Raw genomic sequence first — 25,138 nt, 5'->3', positions numbered from 1 at the left:
TTTCATATTTTTTTAAAGATTTATTTCCTTGAACAGCTAAAGTAATCAATATTATTTATGACAATATATTATCTAACATTGTAGTGAATTGTATACTATTGTAATATATAATATTTTAAATTAAACTTGTAAATAACAAACCTTAATTTATTAATGCTTGTTAATAATAATAAGAGTACGAATAGGGATTTATTCCTAATTGAGTTTGGTGACAAGAGTACACTTAGAGATAATTAAAACAAGTCTAGTTGAGGTGAAGCTCTCCTCCACATTTAGGACTGTATTAGACTATAATCAATGGTTATTCAATCTTTTGTTATTTCTTTCAGCCGAATCTTTGGTATTAGTATTGTTCTTAGGCTGGCTTGATTGTCCATAATTGCAAGAAACCACCATTGTAATTAGACGACAAATACAATCGAGTGCAATTAAGTTATGAGTTTGATTTTCTAGTTATTTGTCGTTGATCAAAAAGTGCCACTATTTGTTGTGCTCATAATAAAGGGGAAGGAAAATCATTGCATGATTAATATCACCGATTTCTTTAATCATATCATGGCGTACGACACCATGCGCTTAGTTAAGAGCGGTAGTCCTACTTTTATTATCTAAACTGTTAAAAATAAAATTTGGCTTTAACAGTGTCCACAAGTTGTAGGTAGTACTACATAAGTGCATTTTTATATATATTTTTTTTTTAAATATTTTTATTTTTTTTTTCATTGGCGGATAAAAAATAAGGAATCCTGATAAGTGAGGTAGCCATTTCCTAATGAGGTTAAATTATAGATTCTCGTTATTTTTTACATTATTTTTATTTTTTGGACGTAGTACAATGGCCATGCTCTTAATTATTTTATTATTATTTTTACACTTACATCCTTGTACGTATAATTTTTAAGGCAGACAGACCAGACAGACATTTCGACACTGAAAGGCAGACAGTCAGACAGACATTCGTTGAATAATTCTGACAGAGGCAGGCGACTAAATAGAGAGAACCTCAGACACTCAAACGGCACATCAAGTAAAAATGCTTGTACATAAAAAATTCATTGTTCGATGGAAAGTGTGGGATAGAGATAATAGATATTATAAGCTACGGCTCTCATCTCCATATTTCATTCTCTTCTCTACTTGAAAGAGCTTCACCTCACCCCGTATTTATAAATACTTGTAACATGATATATACCAAAAAAGACTTTTCAATGAAGTCATTGAAAGCTTATTTACTTTGCCTCGGCAAGCGGGAGCTTTGATCTGAAGAGGCACAACGATAAAAAACCGTCTTCAAAAACGTTTCAAACAAATGTCTTGAAAAGATTTTTTTTTTATTTTTATTTTAATGTCGTAAAATATTTTTTTCTCATAAAAGGAGCTGAAAAAATAAATAGGAGGCTTGATATTTATAGATGGTGTTAATTTTTACATCTAAAGAAAATACTTATTTATTATTCAATAAATCCTGTTAAGCTAGACATTATAGGAGTTAAAAATAACCTATTTAACTTATTATCAGGAAATTTAATTTAGAGTTAATTTAATACAAATTCTGAACTGATAGCCCCCCGTATTTAGAGATAAGTTGTGGTGGTTTTTTATCTTTATCTTGACAGCTCTTAACTTTACGAGCTAGATAAAGGTTACTTTAATTTGGTAACATTGTCATTGGAAACGGTTGCCATAAGATTGAATTATTTATTAATTATTATTTATCATTTATATTTCATATAATCTGCGTTATTTAATATGGTTGATTATCTTTGAATTCGGATCTGATTCTCTTGTGTCCGGATCTATTTCTTTAACCGTATTTTAATCCCAATTTGTATGTTTTTCTTTTTTTGGGGATCGATTTCTTGTTTAGTCTTTTTCACTTCTGTGTTTATAAATCAATTTATTTATTTTTTCCCACAACCTGGTATGGCATGAGTTCAATCATTTAACCACATCCTGAAACAATACCAACAACCGAACAATGAATTACCGCTAGATGGAATGTGGGAACTAAATTGTTGATATTTTTTAATATGACTCTAAAATGTGGGAGTCGTGGCACGTGATTATTTTTGTGTGGTAAAGAAATGTTGCGGGTATTGGAAAAAAAGAGAAAAAAATAGGAAGCAGCATCATCATCGTCATCAAACCTCATCAGTCTAACAATTTGATAATTTACACATTGATTGTTATATCACAAAATGGGGTGGTTTTGGGCTGATAGTGTTAGTATTAGTGTGGATAAAGGGGCCTCAGGGGCCAAATGTCCTGTTGATCATAAAGCCTTGCAAAAGCCTCAACCACAGCAATCTCTGGCTTGTCCTATAGATCATTCATCATTCAAGTCATCGGCAGGTTCAAGCGGTGAATGTCCCGTGTTAGGCGGAGATGAAGTATTAAATCCATTGAATAATATGCCTATGTCTATTTCATCTGAATTAGCACCAGGTCAAAAGATTAAATTATCTACTGAGAGAACCATTTCTACAATTCCAAGAGGTGAAGCTGACGATCAAGGCTTATGGGAGTATCCATCACCTCAACAAATGTTAAATGCAATGTTAAGAAAGGGTAAAGGGGCAGGTATAGATGAAGAAGCTGTCACCTCTATGGTCGAAGTTCATAACTTCTTAAATGAAGGTGCTTGGCAACAAATTCTTGAATGGGAACAGAAATATACGGTTGATACTAGGATAGAACCAAGATTATCGAAATTTACTGGTAGACCCCACGATTTATCTCCTAGAGCTCGTATGTATTTGTGGTTAGGTCAAGTATTTCCAAGTACGTTCAACTCCCAACCTCCTTTCGATAGACACGATTGGACTGTATTAAGATCATTAGGTAAAAACCAAGGTTGGAAACCAGTCAGATACGTTATTGATTATTATAGTGCTCCTGATGATGAAGAAACTGGTATGCCAGCTTTCGTTTTGGATACAAGACCAGCATTAGACAATCCACAAAACGCTTATGATAGATTTTCTCATTGGTCTTATCCGTTATACAAGAAGGCAATGGGAGAATTTGACAATTAATGAAATCATGAAATGGGGTAATGTTAATACCTATCTATTTATCTTGAGTGCCACTGTGGCACTTTACACTTTGTAAAATACGTCATATCGATAATAACTTAACTTTTATCTTCTGAATTCTATGTACATAATTATTTACAGGAAAATATATATTCTGTTTAAAGGGACCCTAATATCTTAGAATCAACGTTAAATTTTTCTGACAATGATTTTATTAATGTAGGTAACTGAGTTCCAAAGTCTTTTGGTGGATGAATGGCAATATCATTAAGAATTTCTTGAACATTTTCATTAGCACCTCTTCTACTAAAATGATTTAATAAGAAATAGTAGGTAAATTCATTAGGAGAGCTGATTTTATCTTCCTTCAATCTGTGATAATACGATAAAGCAACTCCTTTATTTTTATTTAACATCATTTGAATTACCATATTCCAAACTCTTGTATCATTTCTAACGTTAGCAAGATAAGCTTCAAACAATGCGTCACCTACTTGTAACAGACCTTGTTCAAATTCACCTCTCATCATAACAGTATATAAATGTTGAGCTTTGGGATACTTTTCAACTGCTTTACCAAATAAAACTCTCGCAGCTTCGAAGTTAGAAGCATTATTGATTAAACCATCAATTATGGAAGTGAATGTAAATTCATTCAATTGAATATCTTTAGAATTGTTAATGTTTTCTAATAAACCATCTATATCAGCAGATAAACCTTTAGAATGATGAGCTTTGAAATAGTAATCAATTAAAATAGAATGAGTAGCAACATTTTCAGGAATAGAATTAGATTTCATAAAATTCACAATCCCTTCAACAGCTTTGGCATTAGATGCTTTAGAATAAACATTTAAAAATGAATTCATCACAGTGGTTGACGGCACGTATCCATCGGAACTCATAAAAGTCTTCAATTTGTCTTCTGCTTCTTGAATCTTCTTATTATGAAGTAAACCGAGTAACACATTATTCTTAATTGGACTGATCATTGGTAATTTTCCACTTTCAACATACTTCTCTAAGTACTCATCGACTAAATTGAATTTATCAAGAGTAGCATATCCACTGATAATGACAGCAAGGATCTTAGAATCTAATTCATTTCCATTAGATAACATAGTTTGAATAACACTTTCGAAATTTGATAATAAAGCTTCCTTATCTTCGGTTCTGGACACATTAGTTGGACTACCAATTGCTCTTATCACAACTTCCCAGATTTTAGTTGAAGGCTTTTCAACACCACTATGAATCAATTCATCAAAAATTCTGAAAACATCATCATGTAAACCTAAATCTAAATATGCATTCATAAATCTAGCCAAGGTATTTTCTGAAATGTTTTTACCATTTCTGGCTGAAGTTTCTTTTACTTCTCTAAATAAGTTATTCAAAGCACGGGCATTATTCTTTGAAACAATATCAGTAATTCTTCTTAAAACAAATGGACCATTTGGATCCAAGTTTAAACTAGCTTCGATCTTGACAGCTTTTTGTAACTCTGATAATTCATTTTTATATTTGGAAGATAATCCCACATCCTCTAAGGTGTCAGCAATTAAGTATCCACTTGGAAGTTTATCGGTTAATAATAACTTTTGAATGTCGTTAAATGAAATCTTGACTTTTTGTTCAATACAAACTTGAACATAAGCAAAAAACACAATATTTGGAAGATAATATGGACGATTTTTTAAAAGAGTGTTCACATAAGGAAATGTTGAAGTTAAGTCATGAGATTTTTCAAATTCAATGCATTTGACCCAGAGTTGTAAAACCTTTTGAAATGGATTTTCATCTGTCTTTAAATAATGAACGGCAACAGCAGTAAAGTAATATCTGCTGGCAACACCATATTTCACGAGTATATCAAGTAAATCTTCAATTGATTTACCACCGAGAGATGCATTTGAATGGATAGCCTTGAAAAGAATCTGGGAAACAATAGGTTGGAACTTTGAATATAATGATTTATTGTCGATTCTTTCTGATTCTTGAATCTCACGTAAATAACTTAATCCTTCTTCTAGAATTTCAACAGTTTCTGATAAATCACCCTTGGCTGCTTGAGATGATTTTTGAATTTGATGAGTGATATCTCTTAACTTTGGATTGATATGACTATATACTCTTTTGTTTTCTTTGTTAAATTTGGCTTGTGGTTTGATTGGAGTTTCTGGATTGACTGCTGTAGTAGTTGTCGATTGGAAACGAGGTGCAACGACACTTATTCTACCAATACTAGCCACATTGACTCTATTCAAATTCCTGCAAACTGTTTTTCTTAGTGAAAGCATATTTATAACCCACTTACACCAGACTAATTCTGACCTGGCTCTTAATCTATTCGAATTATCTATCGATATTCTGGGTTAACAATTGAAAATTTTTTTTAGTGCACACAAAATTTAGTTCAAGTTCGTGTGCGTTAATAATTGTTTAATTTTTGCGGTAAAAGGCTGTTTTTATTTATAGATCACTAATCATATGCCCCAGGGATAATTACTGCAATCGAATTAACCAATAATAGAGGATGAGTGGTGGGGAGAATGTGAACAATCCAGATGCTAGGGCAGCAGGAGTAGTGGCTTCAAATGACTTGAAATCAGTTTCAAATGATGAAGAAGGTTTATTATTCTTTAATCATCATGAGTATCTTATTGACAAATATGAACCTTTAACTTCAAGTTCTGGAGGTCCATCATTAGTTATAAATCATTTTCCTAATATTCATGCAGCCATAAATTCATCTACATTTGCTTCTACTAGAATTGTACGAATACCCAGAGTTTATCACACTATAGAGAGCTCAGATAGTGTTCCTCAATTCTCATCATATATCCCTGGTAGAGAACCAGCATCAATTACATTGGATACAGAAAATGAATATATTCCATTTGGAAGATTTGATGATAATATGTTTGGCCAAACGTCATTAACTCCTTTAGTTCCGGATTTGATTGGCGAAGATGAATATATTGAGATTATTACAACCATCAATTCATATCTATTAGAAGCATTCAACCCATACAACTTATATAATATTATCGATAGTATTTTTGACTTTTTGACAGGCGGGCTTTTGTCAATGACAATGGAATCACTAAGATGGCGTTCGTATTCAAAGCGTAAACTAGCTGATTTAGATAAATACATAGATCAAGAAATCAACCAAAAACTTTTCAAAAACAAAGATGGTCTTCAATTAATATCTCCAAGGTCAAGTGGCTATTTATCAGTAAGTATCCAGTTTAATGTAATCTAAATAACTTTCATTTTACAATACTAACGTACCCTTATTTAGCTTGATATTCAAATACAGAAACCATAATGAAACTTATATGCAGGCATATCCAAGTTTCTCATATTTCACGATGCAATTAATACATAATTTTCATCTTTAACTAGAATCAAAACAAGGGAAACCTATGTTTAGATTTAGACCTAAATCAATGAACGGAGTATTTGCCATATATAAACCCTCAGGGAAATCATCCACTCAATTTATCCTGGATGTACAGGATATTTTCACCAAATCAAAAGTTTTTGAAGATGATTTATCAAAAGCTAAAAATAAAATGCGTTTTGATTTAGGAACCAATAAACGAATGTCAAAAGAAAGAATTGACAAGAAAGCCCGTAATTTAAAGGTGAAAATCGGTCATGGTGGAACTTTAGATCCAATGGCAAGTGGTATTCTTGTGGTTGGTGTTGGGTTAGGTACTAAGAAATTACAGTATTACTTGAGTGAATGTGAAAAGACTTATGAAACTAAAGCATTACTTGGAATCTCAACCACAACTGGGGATGCCGAAGGTGAAATAATAACACAGAATCCAATCGATCACATAACCAAAGAAATGGTTAATGAAACTGCAAAAAAATTCGTTGGTGATTTAAAACAAACTCCACCAATATTTTCTGCCCTTAAAGTTGATGGTAAACCATTATATGAATATGCTAGAGAAGGGATCCCATTACCTAGAGCTATTAAAGTAAGAGATATAAAAGTTTCTGATATAAAAGTCGAACAAGACGATTTATTAAGCACTGATCATGAATTCACCAAGTTAGAAAGTCAGCTTGATAAAAATGGATTACCAAAAGAGCATGGTTTAGCTAATAATCCAACATTAAACGATTCACCATTATATTTTTCAAAACAATATTTGGAAAAGGTAGAGAAGGAAAACTTATCAAACGAAGAAATTAAACCAAAAGTATTCAAGGAAGGAGAATCATTACCAGTCAAACTTCCATTACTTCATTTCACTTCAGCTGTCTCATCAGGAACATATATCAGAAGTTTAATAAGTGACTTTGGAAGAGCATTAGGTTCATCTGCCTATATGGTTGAGTTAATTAGAGTTCAACAATCTGAATGGGAATTAGGAAAGAATGTGTTTTCATTGGAAGATTTCACAAACAAGGATGAGCGTATATGGGGTCCAGTATTGAAGAGAGTATTAGATGATGGAGGAAAAGAATCCAATGTAGCAGAACTCTTTAAGGAAACTTCTGAACAAATTCAGCCATTAATAGAAAAGGAAAAGGAAATTTTAGCTAAAGTTTCTGAAGATAACGTTTCTGACGATAAAGTAGAGGATGATACAGAAACATCTAAGAAAAGAACTATATCTGAAGTAGAGTAAAAATGTGTATATAATTTGTAATGTATAAAGATTTAGCAAAATTTTGTCATATTGTATGGTAGCTGCGAGGTCATTTAATTTTTTTTTGGTTGTCTCTGCAAATTGCATTCACAATCGTTAGCAAGGCTAGAAATAGTGATATGCTTTCGAATATAGCGAAGAGATACTTCTCTTACTCAGGTATACTAAGATCAAAAGCTTATGGAAGAACTATTATCAATCCGTCCAATGGTTTCAAGCTAATTCACCCAACAATGTTCAATGCCAAATCATGTTTGATATTTTCAACTCCATCCAATATTTCAAAAGTGATCAATGAAATAAGTCAAACTGAAAACCAGCATATTCAATTTGTGGTAGCAGGTACTGATTCAGTGATACCTAATTCAAACAGAAATGGAGTGTCGGTATTATGGTTAGATGAGCCAGTAAATATCACTGGTAGTAAGAAATTGGATGAGATTCCGGATGATGTTATGCACAAAAATTGGAAACTAATGGAGTCCAATTTAAGACTTGAGGCTGGAAAATCATCTGTATTTGATTTGAAATTGGCAAATACTTCTTTTGTCGGTGATTTACCTATTACCCTATTTTATATCCAACCGAAACATATTGAATTAGAATTGGAAAATTCAGGCCAAGCTTTAAAAGAGTTGTCTTTACGATTACCAAAGAATGTGATATCGAATGATTCAAAAGTGGAGGAATTTGATAAATGGACTGCTTTATACGATACCGCAGATCCATTCCATGTAGCTGACTTCAAAGGTAATTTATTGAAGACGATTAATGATAAATCTGCAGCTGGATTCTTAGAGAATAATGAAAAATTAATGAGTATTGGATCTAAAGATACAGAAGTTTATGTGAAGATTTACAAAAAGGATCTGGATTTAGTTTACAAGTATAAAGTCATTGCTGGAGGTGGTGGATGGGGTGCTAAAGCTAACATTATAGCTCTTTCTCCTGAAGCTAAAATCAATAAAGGAGATCGTATTGAATTTTATATGTTGACCCCACAACATCGATTTAACGAAGAACAATCATTGGTTGCCATTGAAGAGTATATTAACAAAATTTCAATTGAATGTGCTTATGAAGAGCAAAGTTATAATGATGATACTTTAGGTGATGAATTAGTAATAGAGAAAGCATTTGGAGCTGGATCAGAAGAAGAGTTCAAATATAATGATGTAAAACATCATTCTTCTGGGGAAAGAATATCAATTGGTATATAGTCAACCGAAAAAAAAATTGTACATAGTTAATAAAAGTTAAATCTAATCTTCTTTGACCTTAGTCATGATAACATATATCAAAGGAGATCTCTTCACACATTTACCAAAACAGAAGAACTGTATATCAATCCTTGCACATGCATGCAATTGTCGTGGATCATGGGGTGGTGGTATAGCAGCTATATTCAAAATCAAATATCCTGATGCTTTTAGTGATTATGCTCAACATTGTCATAAATCTGGTAAGGACCCATCAAAATTACTTGGTTCAACATTGATAACAAAGTCAACCATTCCATATGTGGCTTGTTTATTTACAAGTGATCTATCAGGAGCATTCATATCAGAACCTCCAATAATTGTTCATAATACTGAATTTGCCATTCATGATCTTATCGCTCAAATAAGAGAGTTGCAACATACAGGAACAAATCTTGAAACTGACGAACATGGTAATGTGATAATTAACATGCCCAAAATCAATGCTGGAATATTCAATGTACCATGGGAAGATACCGAACAAGTATTGAACCAATTCGATGACATTCATTTCAATGTATATGTAGTTGATTTCTAAATATATAGATATATATATCAAGACTTCGCCTCTTGATGACTGCTAGTCAATTGGGTGGTCAAAAAAAGTTAAGTTTTGAACGAGGTACACGACGCCGCTCTTCCTCTGTCTGAGGTAAACAGCGCTGTTTTGCCTTTCCGTAATCTATTTTACACGAAATTGAACACTTAATATGATTTAGATCATATTGTTTTGGATTAAATATTATACAATTCAATAGTAATACATCAAGAAATCATATAGTTTAAGATGGATGAGTCATTGATTGCCACGATCAACAAGCTTCAGGATGCATTGGCTCCTTTAGGTGGAGGTTCTTCTTCCCCAGTTGATTTACCTCAAATTACCGTTGTTGGTTCCCAATCAAGTGGGAAATCTTCGGTATTAGAAAATATTGTGGGTAGAGATTTCTTACCAAGAGGTACTGGTATTGTTACCAGAAGACCGCTTGTTTTACAATTGATCAATAGAAGAGCCACTCCAAGAGCTAATAATGATTTATTAGATATCAATACAACTAAAGAAAATGGTGAAGCCAGTGAAAATAATGCTGATGAATGGGGGGAATTTTTACATTTACCAAATAAGAAGTTCTTTAATTTTGAAGAAATTAGAAATGAAATCGTTAGAGAAACTGATGCTAAAACTGGTAAGAATTTAGGTATTTCTCCAGTTCCAATTAATTTAAGAATTTATTCTCCTCATGTTTTAACTTTAACCTTAGTTGATTTACCAGGTTTAACTAAAGTTCCAGTTGGTGATCAACCAAAAGATATCGAAAAACAAATTAGAGATATGATTATGAAATTTATTTCTAAACCAAACGCCATTGTTTTATCTGTTAATGCCGCCAATACCGATTTAGCTAATTCTGATGGATTAAAATTAGCTAGAGAAGTTGATCCTGAAGGTGCTAGAACCATTGGTGTGTTAACCAAAGTTGATTTAATGGATGAAGGTACCGACGTCATTGATATTCTTGCTGGTAGAGTTATTCCATTAAGATTTGGTTATGTACCAGTTATTAATAGAGGTCAAAAAGATATTGAATCTAAAAAGACTATTAGAGATGCATTAAAGGATGAAAGATCATATTTTGAAAATCATCCATCTTATAGAGCTAAGGCTCATTATTGTGGTACTCCATATCTTGCTAAGAAATTAAATGGTATATTATTACATCATATTAAAGGTACTTTACCTGATATTAAAATGAGAATTGAACATTCTTTAAAGAAATATCAAAGTGAATTAGCTATGTTAGGACCAGAAATGGCTGAATCTCCAGCTTCTATTGTTTTAAGTATGATTACAAGTTTTAGTAAAGATTATAATGAAATTTTAGATGGTGAAGCTAAAGAATTAAGTACTCAAGAATTAAGTGGTGGTGCTCGTATATCTTTTGTTTTCCATGAAATTTTTAAGAATGGTATTAGTGCTTTGGATCCATTTGATCAAATTAAAGACACTGATATTAGAACCATTATGCATAATACTAGTGGTTCAGCTCCATCATTATTTGTTGGTACTCAAGCTTTTGAAGTATTAGTTAAACAACAAATTCATAGAATGGAAGAACCATCAATTCGTTGTATTAATTTGATTTTTGATGAATTAGTTAGAATTTTATCTCAAATTCTTTCTCAAACTCAATATTCTCGTTATCCAGCTTTAAAAGATCAATTATCTCAAAGTTTTATTCAATATTTAAGAGAAGCTCTTATTCCAACTAATAAATTTGTTACTGATATTATTGATTCAGAAGAAACTTATGTTAATACTGCTCATCCAGATTTATTAAAGGGTTCACAAGCTATGACAATAGTAGAAGAAAAATTCCATCCAAAACCTCAAGTTGCCGTTGATCCAAAAACTGGAAAACCATTACCACCAACCCAACAATCATCTCCACAACCTCAACAACAGCAAGGTGCTAATAAAGCTGGAGAAGATGCCAATGGATTTTTTGGAGGATTCTTTTCATCTAAGAATAAAAAGAGATTACAATCAATGGAAGCTCCACCACCAGTTTTAAGAGCCACCGGTACTATGTCCGAAAGAGAAACCATGGAAACTGAAGTGATTAAATTATTAATTTCATCATATTTTAATATTGTTAAAAGAACTGTTGCTGATATAGTTCCAAAAGCCATTATGTTAAAATTAATTGTTAGATCTAAGAATGAAATTCAAAGAGAATTATTAGAAAAATTATACAGTTCACCTGAATTAGGAGATTTAGTAAAAGAAAATGATTTAACCATTCAAAAGAGAAAAGAATGTGTTAGAATGGTTGAAGTATTAAGAAATGCTAGTGAAATTGTATCCAGTGTTTAGATTTTTCAGTTCATAATGTTTATCTATATTAAATTTAATCTTTTAATTTATAGTGTTTGTTTATATAGCCCCTTTCCTCCCCCTCCTTTTTTATTGTTATGTTACATATATAAATCTTAATTTAACCCTTGGATTCGTAGTTATTATATAGTTATAATTAACATCTTCTGACTTTAAAAGCCCGGTTTGTATGCAGGAAATTATAATTCAGACTTTTTTTTGAAAACTTAATTTTTCAGACAGACATTTTTTATTTGACTCCAATGTATCATCAGAAAAAAAATTTTAAACAGTTTTGAAAAGTTTAACTTCTGTTGCCAATCCTTTATTTTCATTAAAATCAGCCAATTCTAAGCCATTCGTTCAGTACTGAACTCGTTGTTTATCATCGCTTGATTGTCATTGCTGTATTTGAATCATCCCTGGTTATATCTTATCCCTTTTTTTCCCGCTAGACAGAGTTTACTATCTCTTTCTCCAGAGTTAGACCGCCTCACTTCCCCTCGTCATAGTTGAGTCACAACCTAGACTTTGATCCTATTCATATCTTCAGAGATCTATAATCAGTGATTTGACTGCAAATTATACTACTTCCCACATAGAAGCACCTTTTAGTTTTCTGATTATTTCCTAGGAGTTGTGAAAAAGCTGTTTCTGGTTAATAATTAGATCTTGAAATTGTATTCCATAGTTCTGATCTAGTCCCAGATTCGTCATCTATAAGCATTTATATGCCAAAGAAGGAACCACGACCGCATCAATTTTATATTAATAGATTACTTGAACCTGGATAACATCAATCTAAACTGTTATTTCGCCAAGGATCATAAATCTAATTTAGTCCCAAATTATACTCAAAATAGTATCCAAAATTACTTCGTGTATCACTTTAGTTAACGTCTGCTGACATAACCCCCCATTTAATTCAACTTATTCTTCACATACACATATCATCACCATAGTCATACTATCCCACCTCCCTTCATACGGATCCATCCTATCATTACATCAATTATACAATAGTTCACTTTAATTAATATATTTTGAAACGTTTCTTGCTACTTCTCTCTTCGTTTCAAGCACTATATTAATTAGAACGATCACCCTTTTTACAAGAGTAAGTTCCAATCCACCTCCAAAAGAAAAAGTCAAATTAGTTTTTTTACCAAAGATTAGTTTGATAGATATTCACTTAAATTTAAAAAAAAAATATAAAAAAATATTAAAAAGTTATTATAAAAAAAGAAGACATAACAAAAAAAGCTAAATATTATATATTCAAGTAAGAAACAATAATAGCTACAGATAAGAAAAGTCATAATAATAATAGTTATCGACTTTATATAATAAAATTAGAAAAAAAGAAATTACCAAAAACACTAACCAAAACAAAATTATTCAAGGTATGGTTGCTCCTGCTTATCATGAAAATTCCTTTGTTGATCATGAATTATCGGCTAATTTAGATTCAACTTTTGCATTTGAAGGACCTGAGAAATTATTAGAAATCTGGTTTTGGCCATCAGAAAATGATATACCAAACTTTGTTAATAATGAAGGGTTAAGATGTATCCCATTAGAAAAATGGAGTGAAATTTTAGATTTAGTCAGTTGTAAGATTTTATCTATGAAATCATCTTCATTTATGGATGCTTATCTTTTAAGTGAAAGTTCATTATTTGTTTTCCCTCATAAATTGATTTTAAAAACTTGTGGTACTACAACAACTTTAGCTTGTCTTGATAAATTATTTGAAACGATCAATGTTCAATTAGGATTCAATTCAAAGTTTAAAGGTAGTAATATTTATAAGATTTTTTATTCCAGAAGATCATTTATGTTTCCTGAAAAGCAAATTCATGTTCATAAAGATTGGAAACATGAAATTCAATTATTAAATGATCATTTTCAAAATGGTAAAAGTTATATTGTTGGAGATTTCACTAGTGATGATCATTGGTATTTATATGTAGGTGGTCAAGATGAAACTTGTAAACCAACTACTACTACTACCACTACAACTGATAATCATAAACATGATCAAACATTTGAAATCTTAATGACTGAATTAAATCCTGAATGTGCAAAGAAATTCATTACTTCAAGAAAACCCGGTGTTGCTTCTTTAATTAAAAGTGGCATTGAAGAACATGATTTAGGTCATGATATTGGACTTGAAACAATGGAAGAAACTGGATTAGATAAAGTATTTGAATTATTTCATGGAGGATTACCATCACCATCAAATTCTGATAATATGGTATTTGATGAAGATGATGATGAAAGTGATGATAGTCCAATACCTGAACCTATCAAAAGACAAACCAAGGATAAATTTGAATTTATTCATGATGCATTTTCTTTTACTCCATGTGGATATTCATCTAATTCAGTTACATCTAATGAAGGAGGATATTATTATACTTTACATATTACTCCTGAATCAGGTTGGTCATATGCATCTTTTGAAACCAATTATCCATTTGGAAATGATAAAAATGGAGTTGATATCATTGATGTATTATTAAGAATTTTACAAATTTTTGAACCTAAGAAATTCTCCATGACATTAATTACTGAAGATGTAGGAGATAATCAAATTAGTTTTTCAAAATTAAAGAATTCAAATTCAATCTTACAAGATCATGGATATCTTAAACAAGAAAGGGTCATGTATGATTTGAAAAATGAGTATAAGTTATTATACTTAAATTTTGCCAAACTGAAGAATTGATTTCATATCAATCATTGTGTTTTTTTGGAAAAGTCAAACTGGTTTTTTTATATTATATCAGAATCATTATTGCTATAATTACAAAATAGGTTTTCATTCAACTATCAAGATGATGATTGTTTTAGAGGGGCTTTTTATATTTGAGATTAATTGTGAATTAGTTGGTTTAAAAGGAAATTTTCAATAATTTTTCTTTTTTTTTCTCTATGGGTGGTCACCGTTAAACTCATTAAAAGGCTTTTATAATAACTATCATTAAGATCTGTTGATGATCTATTATAGTATTTTATTTTACTTTGCTTAAAATTTTTTGTTATTAATTTTTTTATTATTATTTTATTTCTTTATTATTTTATTTATTTTTTTATATGTTTTATAAGTTTGAGTTTATTTTAATGATAACGACTTTTTCAGAAATTTACAAAATAGATATAAAGAAAGAAAGAGATCCGTCTACAATGATTTCTACTGTAGTTTATATAAATGTAACGTATCTTTATAAACAGGAATTCAAAAACAACCTTTGAAGTTATATTTTGCTTAGATGATCTGCCTATATGATATGTTAGTATAAATCACTAGATAAGAGTTATTAAAGTCGATAATCAAATCAACTTAATTAAAGACTCTTTTCAGTTCAAATTAAAAGGTAGAGAATTATACTATCTTTATATATGATGAAAAGTTGAAAAAAAAAAGAAATTTGAAAAATTTAAGCGCTGACGATAAAATTCCTTTTTGTAATGGTTGCAAATTAAAAATTAATTAAAATTAGCGGTTACGATTAGGTTAAGTAATTTATTAATTAATTTCTAATATAATTTTTCTGTTTAAAGCTATCGGATAAACTACAACTCTGATTGAACGTAAATAAAATAATGCAAAAGAATTTTAATTATTTTAACAACTCACATTATATAATCAACCTAAAGTTGACTGTTTTCTCTACTAAGTTTGGTTAAACCTGTAATTTGTCAAACACTTTGGTCAAAAGCTATATTGAAAGGAAAATTATAGGTCACAAGACATTTTATCACTTGTTGACTAATATAGATTCAATAACAACAATTTAATCAGAGATATTCTACCCTACATTTTCAAAAATTTTAAATTATTATACAAATATATTTATTTCTAATACAAAATCATTCCACTAGGAAACAAACGATCACATGCCGTATGTGTATTGACTATCGACTATTAAACCTGTAGGTCATACAAGAACAATTTCCTATGCCGTTAGTATAAATAACTAAATATAATGGTTAGTAGGGTGACGCCTATTTTGGTTAGTAAAACATTTACACTATAATTAATATTAATTAGTAAGTTCCCATAATTGGGGAAAAAACTCTCAAGATATCTCTATTCTCGATACAGTGGATTAGAAAAAATCGAAAGAAACAATTTAATCACCACGATAACTAGACGCAATACGTTTAATTAAGAAAGTTTTATCATATTTACCAAAATCAAATTATAAGATGATATATGTTTGAAAAAAAATTTTTTTCCGACATAAATCGCATCACATGACCACACGCACATGACTTGTTAAGCCAAATAAAAACAGTTTTGAATCGCTTGTGATTAACTATTTGAAGTGTGCACCTCCCCAGAATTTCCAAATTAGGACATACGCACACCCCCTTGAAAGTTCTACAAGTTACAACTAAATAAAATAAAATAGAACAGGGAGTTCTCCTTTGGATGTGATTCACCACATAAACTTAAATCAACCTTAAATCAAGATAAGTATGATCGATCATTCAAATTTCAATTTATTCAAAAATTGATTCAATTGATCTGTGGGTCAACTTTGTAATTCTTATATAGTTAATTGTACTATCTCAATACCATTATGATTATTGACTACTTGACAACTGAATCCCAACTCTCCCCCATCGCGCACACAAAATCAAAAAATGTTATATATGGAAAAAAGGGGTGTGAAAATTAAAAATAGTTATATTGTCGTGTACTCATGGACAATATTTCAAACAAGGATAAACCAGAGATGATGATGACGATGATGATGATGTGTATTCATCAAGTTATATTACAATTAAATTATTCAATTTATAAAATAAACATTAGTTAATATAATAAGAAATATATATAGCAGTAATAAAACAACAAAAATCTAATACAAAGATATATATATATAAATGTAAATTCTTTCTTTTTTTTTTTCAGTTATAATAAAATTAATTAAATGATATATCTTTAACAAAATTCCAAATTAAATTAAATTAAATTAAATGGGACCAATAGTTTAAAACTTATTTTTCAATTAATTGTTTTATAATCTCTATGAATTAACTAGCTTATTTAAATTTCTTACCGAAAACAATAACTTGTAATTGATCATATAAGGAAATAACACCGGCACCAGCAACACCTCTTAAGATATTGGCACCACAACCTTTAAATAATGATTTAACACCTTCAGCAGCAACAACCTTTCTGAAACAATCAAAAGCACCATCATATTTAACAGCTTGACCAGAAGTCATCATCATTCTTCTTCTAACAGTATCTAATGGATAAGAAGCAGTAGAAGCACCAGTAGTAACAGCCCAACCTAATAAGAAAGAAGCTAAGAAAGAACCTTCTAATGGACCAACTAAAACAACAGGTTTTAAGGAATCATATAAACCAAAATATAAACCTCTGTAAACAACAATACCAATAACAGATGGACCGAAACCTCTGTATAAACCAGCAATACCATCAGAAGCTAAAGTCTTTTTATAAACATCAAATAAACCATTAAATTGTCTTTCACCACCAGTAGCAGATTTAGCATCATTAGCTAATCTAGTTCTAGCATAATCTAAAGAGTAAACAAAAGCTAAAGAAGTGGCACCAGCCATACCACCTGAAGCTAAGTTACCAGCAAACCATTGCCAATAGTTGGCATCTTTATTGAAACCAAACATTTTCTTAAATTTATCTTTAAAAGCAAAATTTAAAGCTTGGGTTGGGAAATATCTGATAACATTGGCAGTGTTACCTCTCCAGAATGAAGTGATACCTTCTTCAGCAGCAGTTCTTCTGAAACATTCAGCAATACCATCATATTTTCTTGATAAACGACCTTGTTTCATCATTTCATCTTGATTTTGAATTAATAATTTAACTCTTTCAATTGGAGCAGCGGCAGTCTTGGAGACAGCGGCGGAAACACCACCCATTAAGAAATCAATTAAGAATTGGTTATCCATTTTTGCTTACTTTTTGTTTAGATTAATTATATACTTGAATAGATATAGTAAGGATAAAGGAAGAAAAGAAAGAAAAGAAGGTAAAAGAAAGAAAGTACTAGAAGAAAGGGAAATATATATATATAAAAAAAATTTCCAACGACGAAATGAGAAAATTTTATTTTGTTCAACGTTAGAAATTATCTTGTATACTGTAATTGATACTACAGGTGCAATCAATCAAAATAAACTCAAATCAAAAAGGGAAAATTAAAAAAGAAATAAAATGTCGTATTAAACACCTTGCGGTAGGGAGGTAAGAAACTATTGAAGACCGGACTATTACGGTTGGTTACCATTTAAATAATCAATTTTAATTGGTTCAAATAAGGTCACAAACTAAATTCGCTCAAAGGAAAAAAGAAATTTATATAAAAGTGAAAGCCGGGTAATCATGATAATCCCCCATAAAGGGAACATGAAGTGAAGTTATTGGTCTACTGACCTTTAGTTTAGATGAGTGATTATGATTGATTGATTGATTGATCCAATTGATCAATTGATCAATCCAATATCATTTGATCAATTACATCACTAATGTTGAGTCAACGTATATATATATATATATATATCACTTCTCTTTACTTTATAAAAATTTAAACTATCCCGGAAAAAACCCCAGTGCGCTATCATTCATTAACGAGGGCTTGCTTCTTCACTAACTAACTAAGTAAAATAGGCAACACAATACAAAAAAAGAAATTTATTCCATTATGGCAAAAATTAAAATTTCATTGGTTGTGAAACTTTGTTTTTTTTGGAACATGAATGATCTCTAGATAATCGTTTACAATGACAGATATACATGAATAATATACTATACGTGAATTGGCATGTATACGATATATCTCCTCCTTCAATCTACGTTATAGATGTAGTTCTTTTGTCCCTACCCCTAACTAACTTTCAAAAGTTATACCATCAATAATATGGAGTTCGTTCTTACTTAATTTACATCATCTCACAATTATGTCATGTCATGTCATCTCATCTCTTATTCACATACCTTATTACTTTCTTTCTTTCTTCTTTCTCTCACTTGTTCGCTCTCGTATCAGTTCGTTACTTGCATATATTAATCGTACAATCATTCAAATGAATAAACCCTTGAACGGCTCTAAAAATATTGATGACTAGTTCATGGTCGTTAAGTATTATACCGATATTACCTGTCAAAAGTATTTAATCAACCACGGAAGTTATTTTCCTTTGGAAACGACATTTTCTAAATAAAAAAAAATTAAAAATAAAAAAGAAACGGTTAAATGTCGTCGTGGAGATCGGTTAACTTCACAATACAAATAAACTCAAATCCGACTTTATTTTTTTTGTCTTGTCCTTTTCCTATTTTGTCTTGTGTCTTGACATTTTGTCATTTTGTCTGTCTGTTTATTTATTTAAACTTTGATTGCAAAAAAAAAAAAAAAAAAAACCAAAATAGTAAATCTACAACATCTAAAACACTAATAAATCAAAAATGAACGTATATAATAAAAAATGTAAATTACAAAACAAGAAAGAAAGAAACAAGTAGTAGAAGAATAAAAAAAAAAGAGACAGTCGTAAGACTTCTATATGTATCATATATAATATATGTGTATGTGAAAATGTGTTTATAATTGTACTCCCAAATGAGTACAAGATCGTTTTATATTCTTTTTATCATTTGAAAAGCAAACAATAATCTTTATGCATAAGTTTTTAACTTTTTTTTTTTAATATTTTTAATGCCTTTAAACATCCCTTGGTGAGTGAATTGAATATTGTTGTGATATCCTTCTGGCTTCACTTGATATTTGTGATGCAACTCGTTGATTATTAGAAAAATCTTCCATGGCAATTTCTTCAGTTTGAACAGAATGATTACCTAAACTATCAGTAGATTGAAATTGAGCATTTGCATTACTATAATCATCAATTAATGATCCATCATTATCATAAAATGATGTCGATGAAATACCTTGATTTTTTCTTTTAAAAAGATCAATAAATGATTTTCTATTTTGTAATGGGGTAGTATTATTAGAATAAACTGGTAATGGTGGTGGTGGGATTGATGGAGTTCTTGGAGCAGAAGTTAATTTGGGTGATCCTCCACTACCATTTCCAACCATTGTAGCATCAGTATCATGTTCACTCGTAAAACTTGAACCTGATTTAACTCTGGCATTGGGTGACATACTCATTCGTTTAACAACTTCATTACTATAATTACTAATCTTAATTCTATTTGGATCAGTTGGATCATAATTTTCAGGGTAAGCATCAAAATCTCCTCGTTGCACACATTCACGAATAATATCAACATCTTTTGGCCAATAAACTCTTTTTAGGAAATCATATACAAATCTTGGAAGTAAACATGTTACAACTCCAATAAAGGTACATACCCAAAATGATAATGTACCAAACATTTGTGGAGCTGCTTTATAAAATTCTTGACTATAAGTCGTCGTGGTCCAAAGTCCTGTCCAAACATAAATCACTAAAATAGAAATTGCAATAATTAAACTTGATAACCAATCCCATCTATATTGATGTAATAAAATGTATAAATTACATGAAATACATGCAATACAGGTAACAACAATACCAATCCAATATCTATGATCAATAGGTAAACCATTACTTGATGGGAATCCTTGATAATACATCAAATATGGAAAGAAAAATGATATAATAGATTGATAAGTAGCATCACCCATATACCAAAAGAATTTCAGTTGAGTAAATTCTGATCTTAAAATACCAGTACGATATAATTGTGGTACTAATAATGAGACTTTAGCACTAACATCTTGATCAAAAACACCTAAGAAAATAACTGGTAATGATGTAAATGCTAAATTATAAAACATTAAATAGGTGAATTCAAATAAATATGATCCATCAAAATTATTATAAATACCATACCAGAATAATGCATAATTAAAAATAACATTCTTAAAGAAGAAACTTGGAATCATTTCACTAAATCTTTTATAAGACCATCTACCATGAACTAATAATAATTTACCCAAAAATCTAAATTGTCCAATAGCATAATCAGATGACATAACAGCTTGTCTACCTTCTTCACCTGCAATACCAACTCCAACATCTGCAGCTTGAATCATAGCCACATCATTGGATCCATCACCAATAGCTAAGGTCATAACATCTAAAGTATCTTTAACTAATTTAACCACAGCAGCTTTTTGAGCAGGTGAAACACGACAACATAAAACTGCTTTACATTGTTTACATAACAATAAGAACTTTCTTTTGGTTTCAGCATCAGATAAAGCTAATTTAAGAGCATCACCATCAATGACAACCCCAAATCCTTCATCTGGTGGTGAATGATCAAGTTCCGCTGCTTCCAATTCTTCAATCAGACCTGACATATTAAAATAAGTCGACAAATAACGAGTTAATAAATAATCTATTAATTTTCCTTCGGACAATTGAACATCTCGTTCAAGCCCGTTATTTTCCATTTCTTCGTTATTTAATGAAGTCTTTAATATTAATAATTCCATATCATTTCCTAATAAGTTACATGAAAATCCAATATTGATAGCAGTTTCAACTTTATCACCTGTTAACACCCATAATTTGATACCAGCTTGGGCTAAAACTGAAATAGTATCAGGTACACCATCTTGTAATCTATCTTCAATGGCAGTACCACCTAATAAGATCAATTCACGTTCAATTGAATCAGCCACAACTTCCATTTTAGCTTCTCTATTTTCAATAGATGACGCAGCAGCCTGATGACGTTTATTCCATTCAGTATATTGACTCCAAGTTAATTCACGTTGAGCAATACATAATGTTCTTAAACCTTCAGTAGCATACTGTTCTAAATGTTGAGAAGTAGTTTCTAATAATTGGGGATCATTGTCAGTCTTAGATAATCTACCATAGATAATAGAATCAGCACCTTTACAAATTAATAATGCTTTTGGTTCATCTTGAGGTTTTTCACCTGGAATTTTAATAATAGCACTCATTCTCTTTCTAGTAGAATTGAATTCTAAAGCATTTAGAATTTGATATTCCTTGGTAACACCATGAATTTCAACTAATAAACCTTTCTTGGTTGCACCTTTAAACATATAACCAACAGATCTGGCAGTACCAACTAAAGCAGCTTCATCAGGAGATTGAGCTTTTAATATTAATTTCAGAGGCTCTTTTGGATCAGGTTCAGTTAACACAGAATGACACAAAGCTAAAGCTAACATGAAATGTTCATTGCTTTGTTTTTGAACATCTCCTGCATCACCTAATATATCATTAACAAAATTAGATGAAATAAATGTTAATTCATCTTCATAGTTTAAACAAGCTGGAGAAATTTGGTTCAAAAGAGCAACCATATTGACTTTATCCTTAGCGATTATTTCTCTTTCAATAGCTGCTTCCAGTTCTACATCAATACCTTGTCTCTTTCTTAAACCAGCTAAAGCTTCAGTATACGCTTTACCATATGATACACCGTTGATTGTACATTTTTTGAATTCCATTAAATTTTGAGTTAATGTACCAGTCTTATCACTGAAAACATATTCGATTTGACCTAAATCATCAGAAATCGACCATGATTTTGGAGTACATGGATAATCTAATCTTTCATAGTACATTCCGATATCAGAATAGATAAAGAAAGCTTGAGCAGTCTTAATAATTTCAATGGTAATATAAAGGGAAATTGGAACTAAGGATTGATATAATATAAGGGCCACGAAGAATGACACAATCCCATTTAAAGCTGGTGTTCCAGCTACTGTACCGAATTCAAAATAATCTCGTGAAGTTGGATGATGAGTATACCATAAACCATTTATTAAACCAGACACAAAACAAATAACGAATAACATGACGAAATTCAATAACACATAGTAATTCAATTCACGAGATATACGAGATTGTTTGGTTGGAGTTATACCGGCATTTAACATGATTTTAGTATCGTCACCTGTGAATACTACTATACCAATGACCCATTTTGTATTTCTTAAAAAACAACCTCTTAATAATAGATTATTAATGGTAATTGATTCTTGTTGTTCTTCATTATTAGAATCATCATACTTCAAATTACCTTGATATGAGTATAAATTGACATGAGGACCTTCACTTTCAATCAGGAATTGATGATTTATTAAATCATCAGCTTTTTTAATTGGATCTTCGACAGATGAATATTTTAAGGCTTGTTTTACTTTTAAATTGGTTTCACCATCTAAATTCTTGGTTTCGACATAACAACAATTATCTTCATCACTGGTGGCTAAAATTACCACATCAGCCGGTATTTCATCATTATTATAAATTCTTACCATATCACCTACTTTAACATTTTTCCAATAATTTTTGGCAAATTTTAAGATTTTATCACGATGATGATGACGTTGAGTATCTTGACTTAATCTTTCTCTTCTTTGTTGTTGGAATGATTTACGTAATTGAGATTCAGTATTTTCGGCGAATGGATTATTATCAGTATTACGAGTACCAATATGTTCCAATGAATTTCTTGGAGAGAAATCCACAATATCACTATCAAATGATTTTCTATTATTACCATCAGGTAAAGATTCTAATGATTCATTGGCTTCTCTTCTTTTCTTTTCTAATCTCCCTTTTTTAGTTAAATTTTCTTTGGAAGATCCCCATATTTTAATTAAAAGTCTTGTATTAAACTTTTTAAATCTTCTCCAAGTTGATACTTTTTCATTATCATTATTAAGATTATCATATTTATAATCAGTATCGAAACCATCTTGAACTAAAATATGAGTAATTTGATTATTAACTTCTAAATCAGATACTGTTCTTCTTGAATCTTCTATAGCATCTTTACATGCTGTTATAATGACAATAACAATTAAAGGTACCGCAGATAAAATTGGAGATGGAACACCAAAGATACCAAAAGCACCAAGAATGATTAAAGCAAGGAAATAAATATTTGCCACATTATGGAAGAATTGATTGAATATATTTTTCGGTAAGAAACTTAATGGAGTATATTTTGTAGTTCTTATTTTATTTCTGGCATAGTTATTTATGGTTTTACCAGTTTCTGCATCGACGAATTCTTCTGGTAAAGGTTGATTGAAAGCGACAACTCTTGTTTCTGCTTTTCTATTAGTTGGATCTACTTCTTCTGAGCTTGAATTATCTTGATCCACAGAATCATGAGTCACATCTATACTATGCAAGCTATTTTCATCATCATTATCGTCATTATCATTTTTAGATTTTGATTTTTTGGAGTTATTACTATCATTTCTTAGTATTCTCCTTAAAGTTCTTGCTCTACTTGGTCTCCCTTCTTTATTTCTAGTAGTACCCCAACGATTTCTTTTCATGACAGTTTCCTTTCTAGAAGGAGGAGGAGTTGTAAGACTACCATTACTATTATTAGCTTGATGATAAACTTCATCTTCTAAAATAGTGGTTGAACTATCTAAAAATGGAGATGTAGTATTATTATTGATGTACGAGTTATCGGATGTGTGTGGGGGAGTAACCATAAAACTTGAATTGGATGAAGAATGAGATTGATATATTTGTTGTTGTTGATCACTTATAGGAGGGAGTGGGTGAGTATTATTAATATGATTATCTTCCGGTAATTTGAATCGAAGGGAAGGTTTTCTTGAAGTGTTAGCACTTGGTATGGGACTGGTTGTATTGCTGGAATGGAATCTTGGTTCTACATTTATGTTAGGGGTCGGCAAAGCTGAGTTGGGGACATTACTATTGTTGTTGTCTATTGGTATATCGGTAAACGACTCATGCGTGTCATTAAAGGGACTTTTTGGATCATAATCATTTTGCCCCATGATTGAATTATGGTTGTATTATGAATAGATGAATAGATGAATGGATGGATTGATTGATAGATTGATCCTCCTAACGTTAATAATCTACCGTCTAACCCTTTAGTGATCAATTGGAGGAGAAATGAAAGTGGTTTCAGTTAAAACAAGATTTGACTGTAAAAAAAAATTTCTTTTTCAGGCCTTTTTTTTTTCTCTGGCTCTTTTTTCTGCTTTACTGTTAAACTTTTCCGGATCAGTTCGGTACAGATCCTTTAGGTCAGTAATAAATACAACAATCTAACTGTTGGTAAGGAAGGGAAGGGAAGATATTCTATAAAAGATATGGATGACAGATTAAGAAAAGAATGAAAGTTGATGATACTTTTTATTTGTTAATTAATTCCATCTAACTCAAAACTTCAAATGTAAAAGCTTACAAATTAAGTTAGTTAGCATAATCTTTTAGCGTGTA

The 25,138-nt window shown here is 30.7% G+C and overlaps 9 protein-coding genes across 9 annotated transcripts; 6 read left to right on the top strand and 3 right to left on the bottom strand. All coding sequences in view use genetic code 12, as the record gives it.

Annotated features, from left to right (window-relative positions):
- Nucleotides 1-2,198: 2,198 nt before the first annotated feature.
- Nucleotides 2,199-3,035, top strand: CYC3 (holocytochrome c synthase; the record flags this gene model as incomplete). The annotated part of the gene is made up of 1 exon (XM_064905935.1): nucleotides 2,199-3,035. The coding sequence occupies one exon, from the start codon at nucleotides 2,199-2,201 to the stop codon at nucleotides 3,033-3,035; it is 837 nt and encodes a 278-aa protein (XP_064762274.1).
- A 79-nt stretch (nucleotides 3,036-3,114) lies between these two features.
- DFJ63DRAFT_99582 (uncharacterized protein) lies at nucleotides 3,115-5,598 on the bottom strand. The gene has a single exon (XM_064909298.1). The coding sequence runs from the start codon at nucleotides 5,333-5,335 to the stop codon at nucleotides 3,194-3,196; it is 2,142 nt and encodes a 713-aa protein (XP_064762273.1). The 5' UTR covers nucleotides 5,336-5,598; the 3' UTR covers nucleotides 3,115-3,193.
- On the top strand, nucleotides 5,572-6,303 carry DFJ63DRAFT_312270 (uncharacterized protein; the record flags this gene model as incomplete). The annotated part of the gene is made up of 1 exon (XM_064905934.1): nucleotides 5,572-6,303. The coding sequence occupies one exon, from the start codon at nucleotides 5,572-5,574 to the stop codon at nucleotides 6,301-6,303; it is 732 nt and encodes a 243-aa protein (XP_064762272.1).
- A 187-nt stretch (nucleotides 6,304-6,490) lies between these two features.
- On the top strand, nucleotides 6,491-7,690 carry PUS4 (pseudouridine synthase; the record flags this gene model as incomplete). Its single annotated transcript, XM_064904989.1, has 1 exon — nucleotides 6,491-7,690. One exon carries the CDS (start codon nucleotides 6,491-6,493, stop codon nucleotides 7,688-7,690), a length of 1,200 nt encoding a protein of 399 aa, XP_064762271.1.
- A 254-nt stretch (nucleotides 7,691-7,944) lies between these two features.
- On the top strand, nucleotides 7,945-8,931 carry DFJ63DRAFT_312268 (uncharacterized protein; the record flags this gene model as incomplete). The annotated part of the gene is made up of 1 exon (XM_064905933.1): nucleotides 7,945-8,931. One exon carries the CDS (start codon nucleotides 7,945-7,947, stop codon nucleotides 8,929-8,931), a length of 987 nt encoding a protein of 328 aa, XP_064762270.1.
- An 826-nt stretch (nucleotides 8,932-9,757) lies between these two features.
- On the top strand, nucleotides 9,758-11,845 carry VPS1 (dynamin-like GTPase; the record flags this gene model as incomplete). The annotated part of the gene is made up of 1 exon (XM_064907430.1): nucleotides 9,758-11,845. The coding sequence occupies one exon, from the start codon at nucleotides 9,758-9,760 to the stop codon at nucleotides 11,843-11,845; it is 2,088 nt and encodes a 695-aa protein (XP_064762269.1).
- Nucleotides 11,846-12,963: 1,118 nt separating this feature from the next.
- On the top strand, nucleotides 12,964-14,903 carry SPE2 (adenosylmethionine decarboxylase). Its single transcript, XM_064906903.1, has one exon. It carries the CDS (start codon nucleotides 13,251-13,253, stop codon nucleotides 14,577-14,579), a length of 1,329 nt encoding a protein of 442 aa, XP_064762268.1. The 5' UTR covers nucleotides 12,964-13,250; the 3' UTR covers nucleotides 14,580-14,903.
- A 2,003-nt stretch (nucleotides 14,904-16,906) lies between these two features.
- Nucleotides 16,907-17,806, bottom strand: PET9 (ADP/ATP carrier protein; the record flags this gene model as incomplete). The annotated part of the gene is made up of 1 exon (XM_064905932.1): nucleotides 16,907-17,806. One exon carries the CDS (start codon nucleotides 17,804-17,806, stop codon nucleotides 16,907-16,909), a length of 900 nt encoding a protein of 299 aa, XP_064762267.1.
- A 1,772-nt stretch (nucleotides 17,807-19,578) lies between these two features.
- Nucleotides 19,579-25,122, bottom strand: DFJ63DRAFT_322430 (aminophospholipid-translocating P4-type ATPase; the record flags this gene model as incomplete). Its single annotated transcript, XM_064907429.1, has 2 exons — nucleotides 19,579-24,584; nucleotides 25,104-25,122. The coding sequence occupies 2 exons, from the start codon at nucleotides 25,120-25,122 to the stop codon at nucleotides 19,579-19,581; spliced, it is 5,025 nt and encodes a 1,674-aa protein (XP_064762266.1).
- Between the last annotated feature and the right edge of the window lie 16 nt (nucleotides 25,123-25,138).

This window comes from Scheffersomyces coipomensis, assembly GCF_036884675.1.
Source record: "Scheffersomyces coipomensis strain NRRL Y-17651 chromosome Unknown DFJ63scaffold_3, whole genome shotgun sequence".
NCBI lineage: Eukaryota > Fungi > Ascomycota > Pichiomycetes > Serinales > Debaryomycetaceae > Scheffersomyces > Scheffersomyces coipomensis.
The sequence above is the reverse complement of the archived record's forward strand: the minus strand, read 5'-3'. Positions and strand labels throughout refer to the sequence as shown.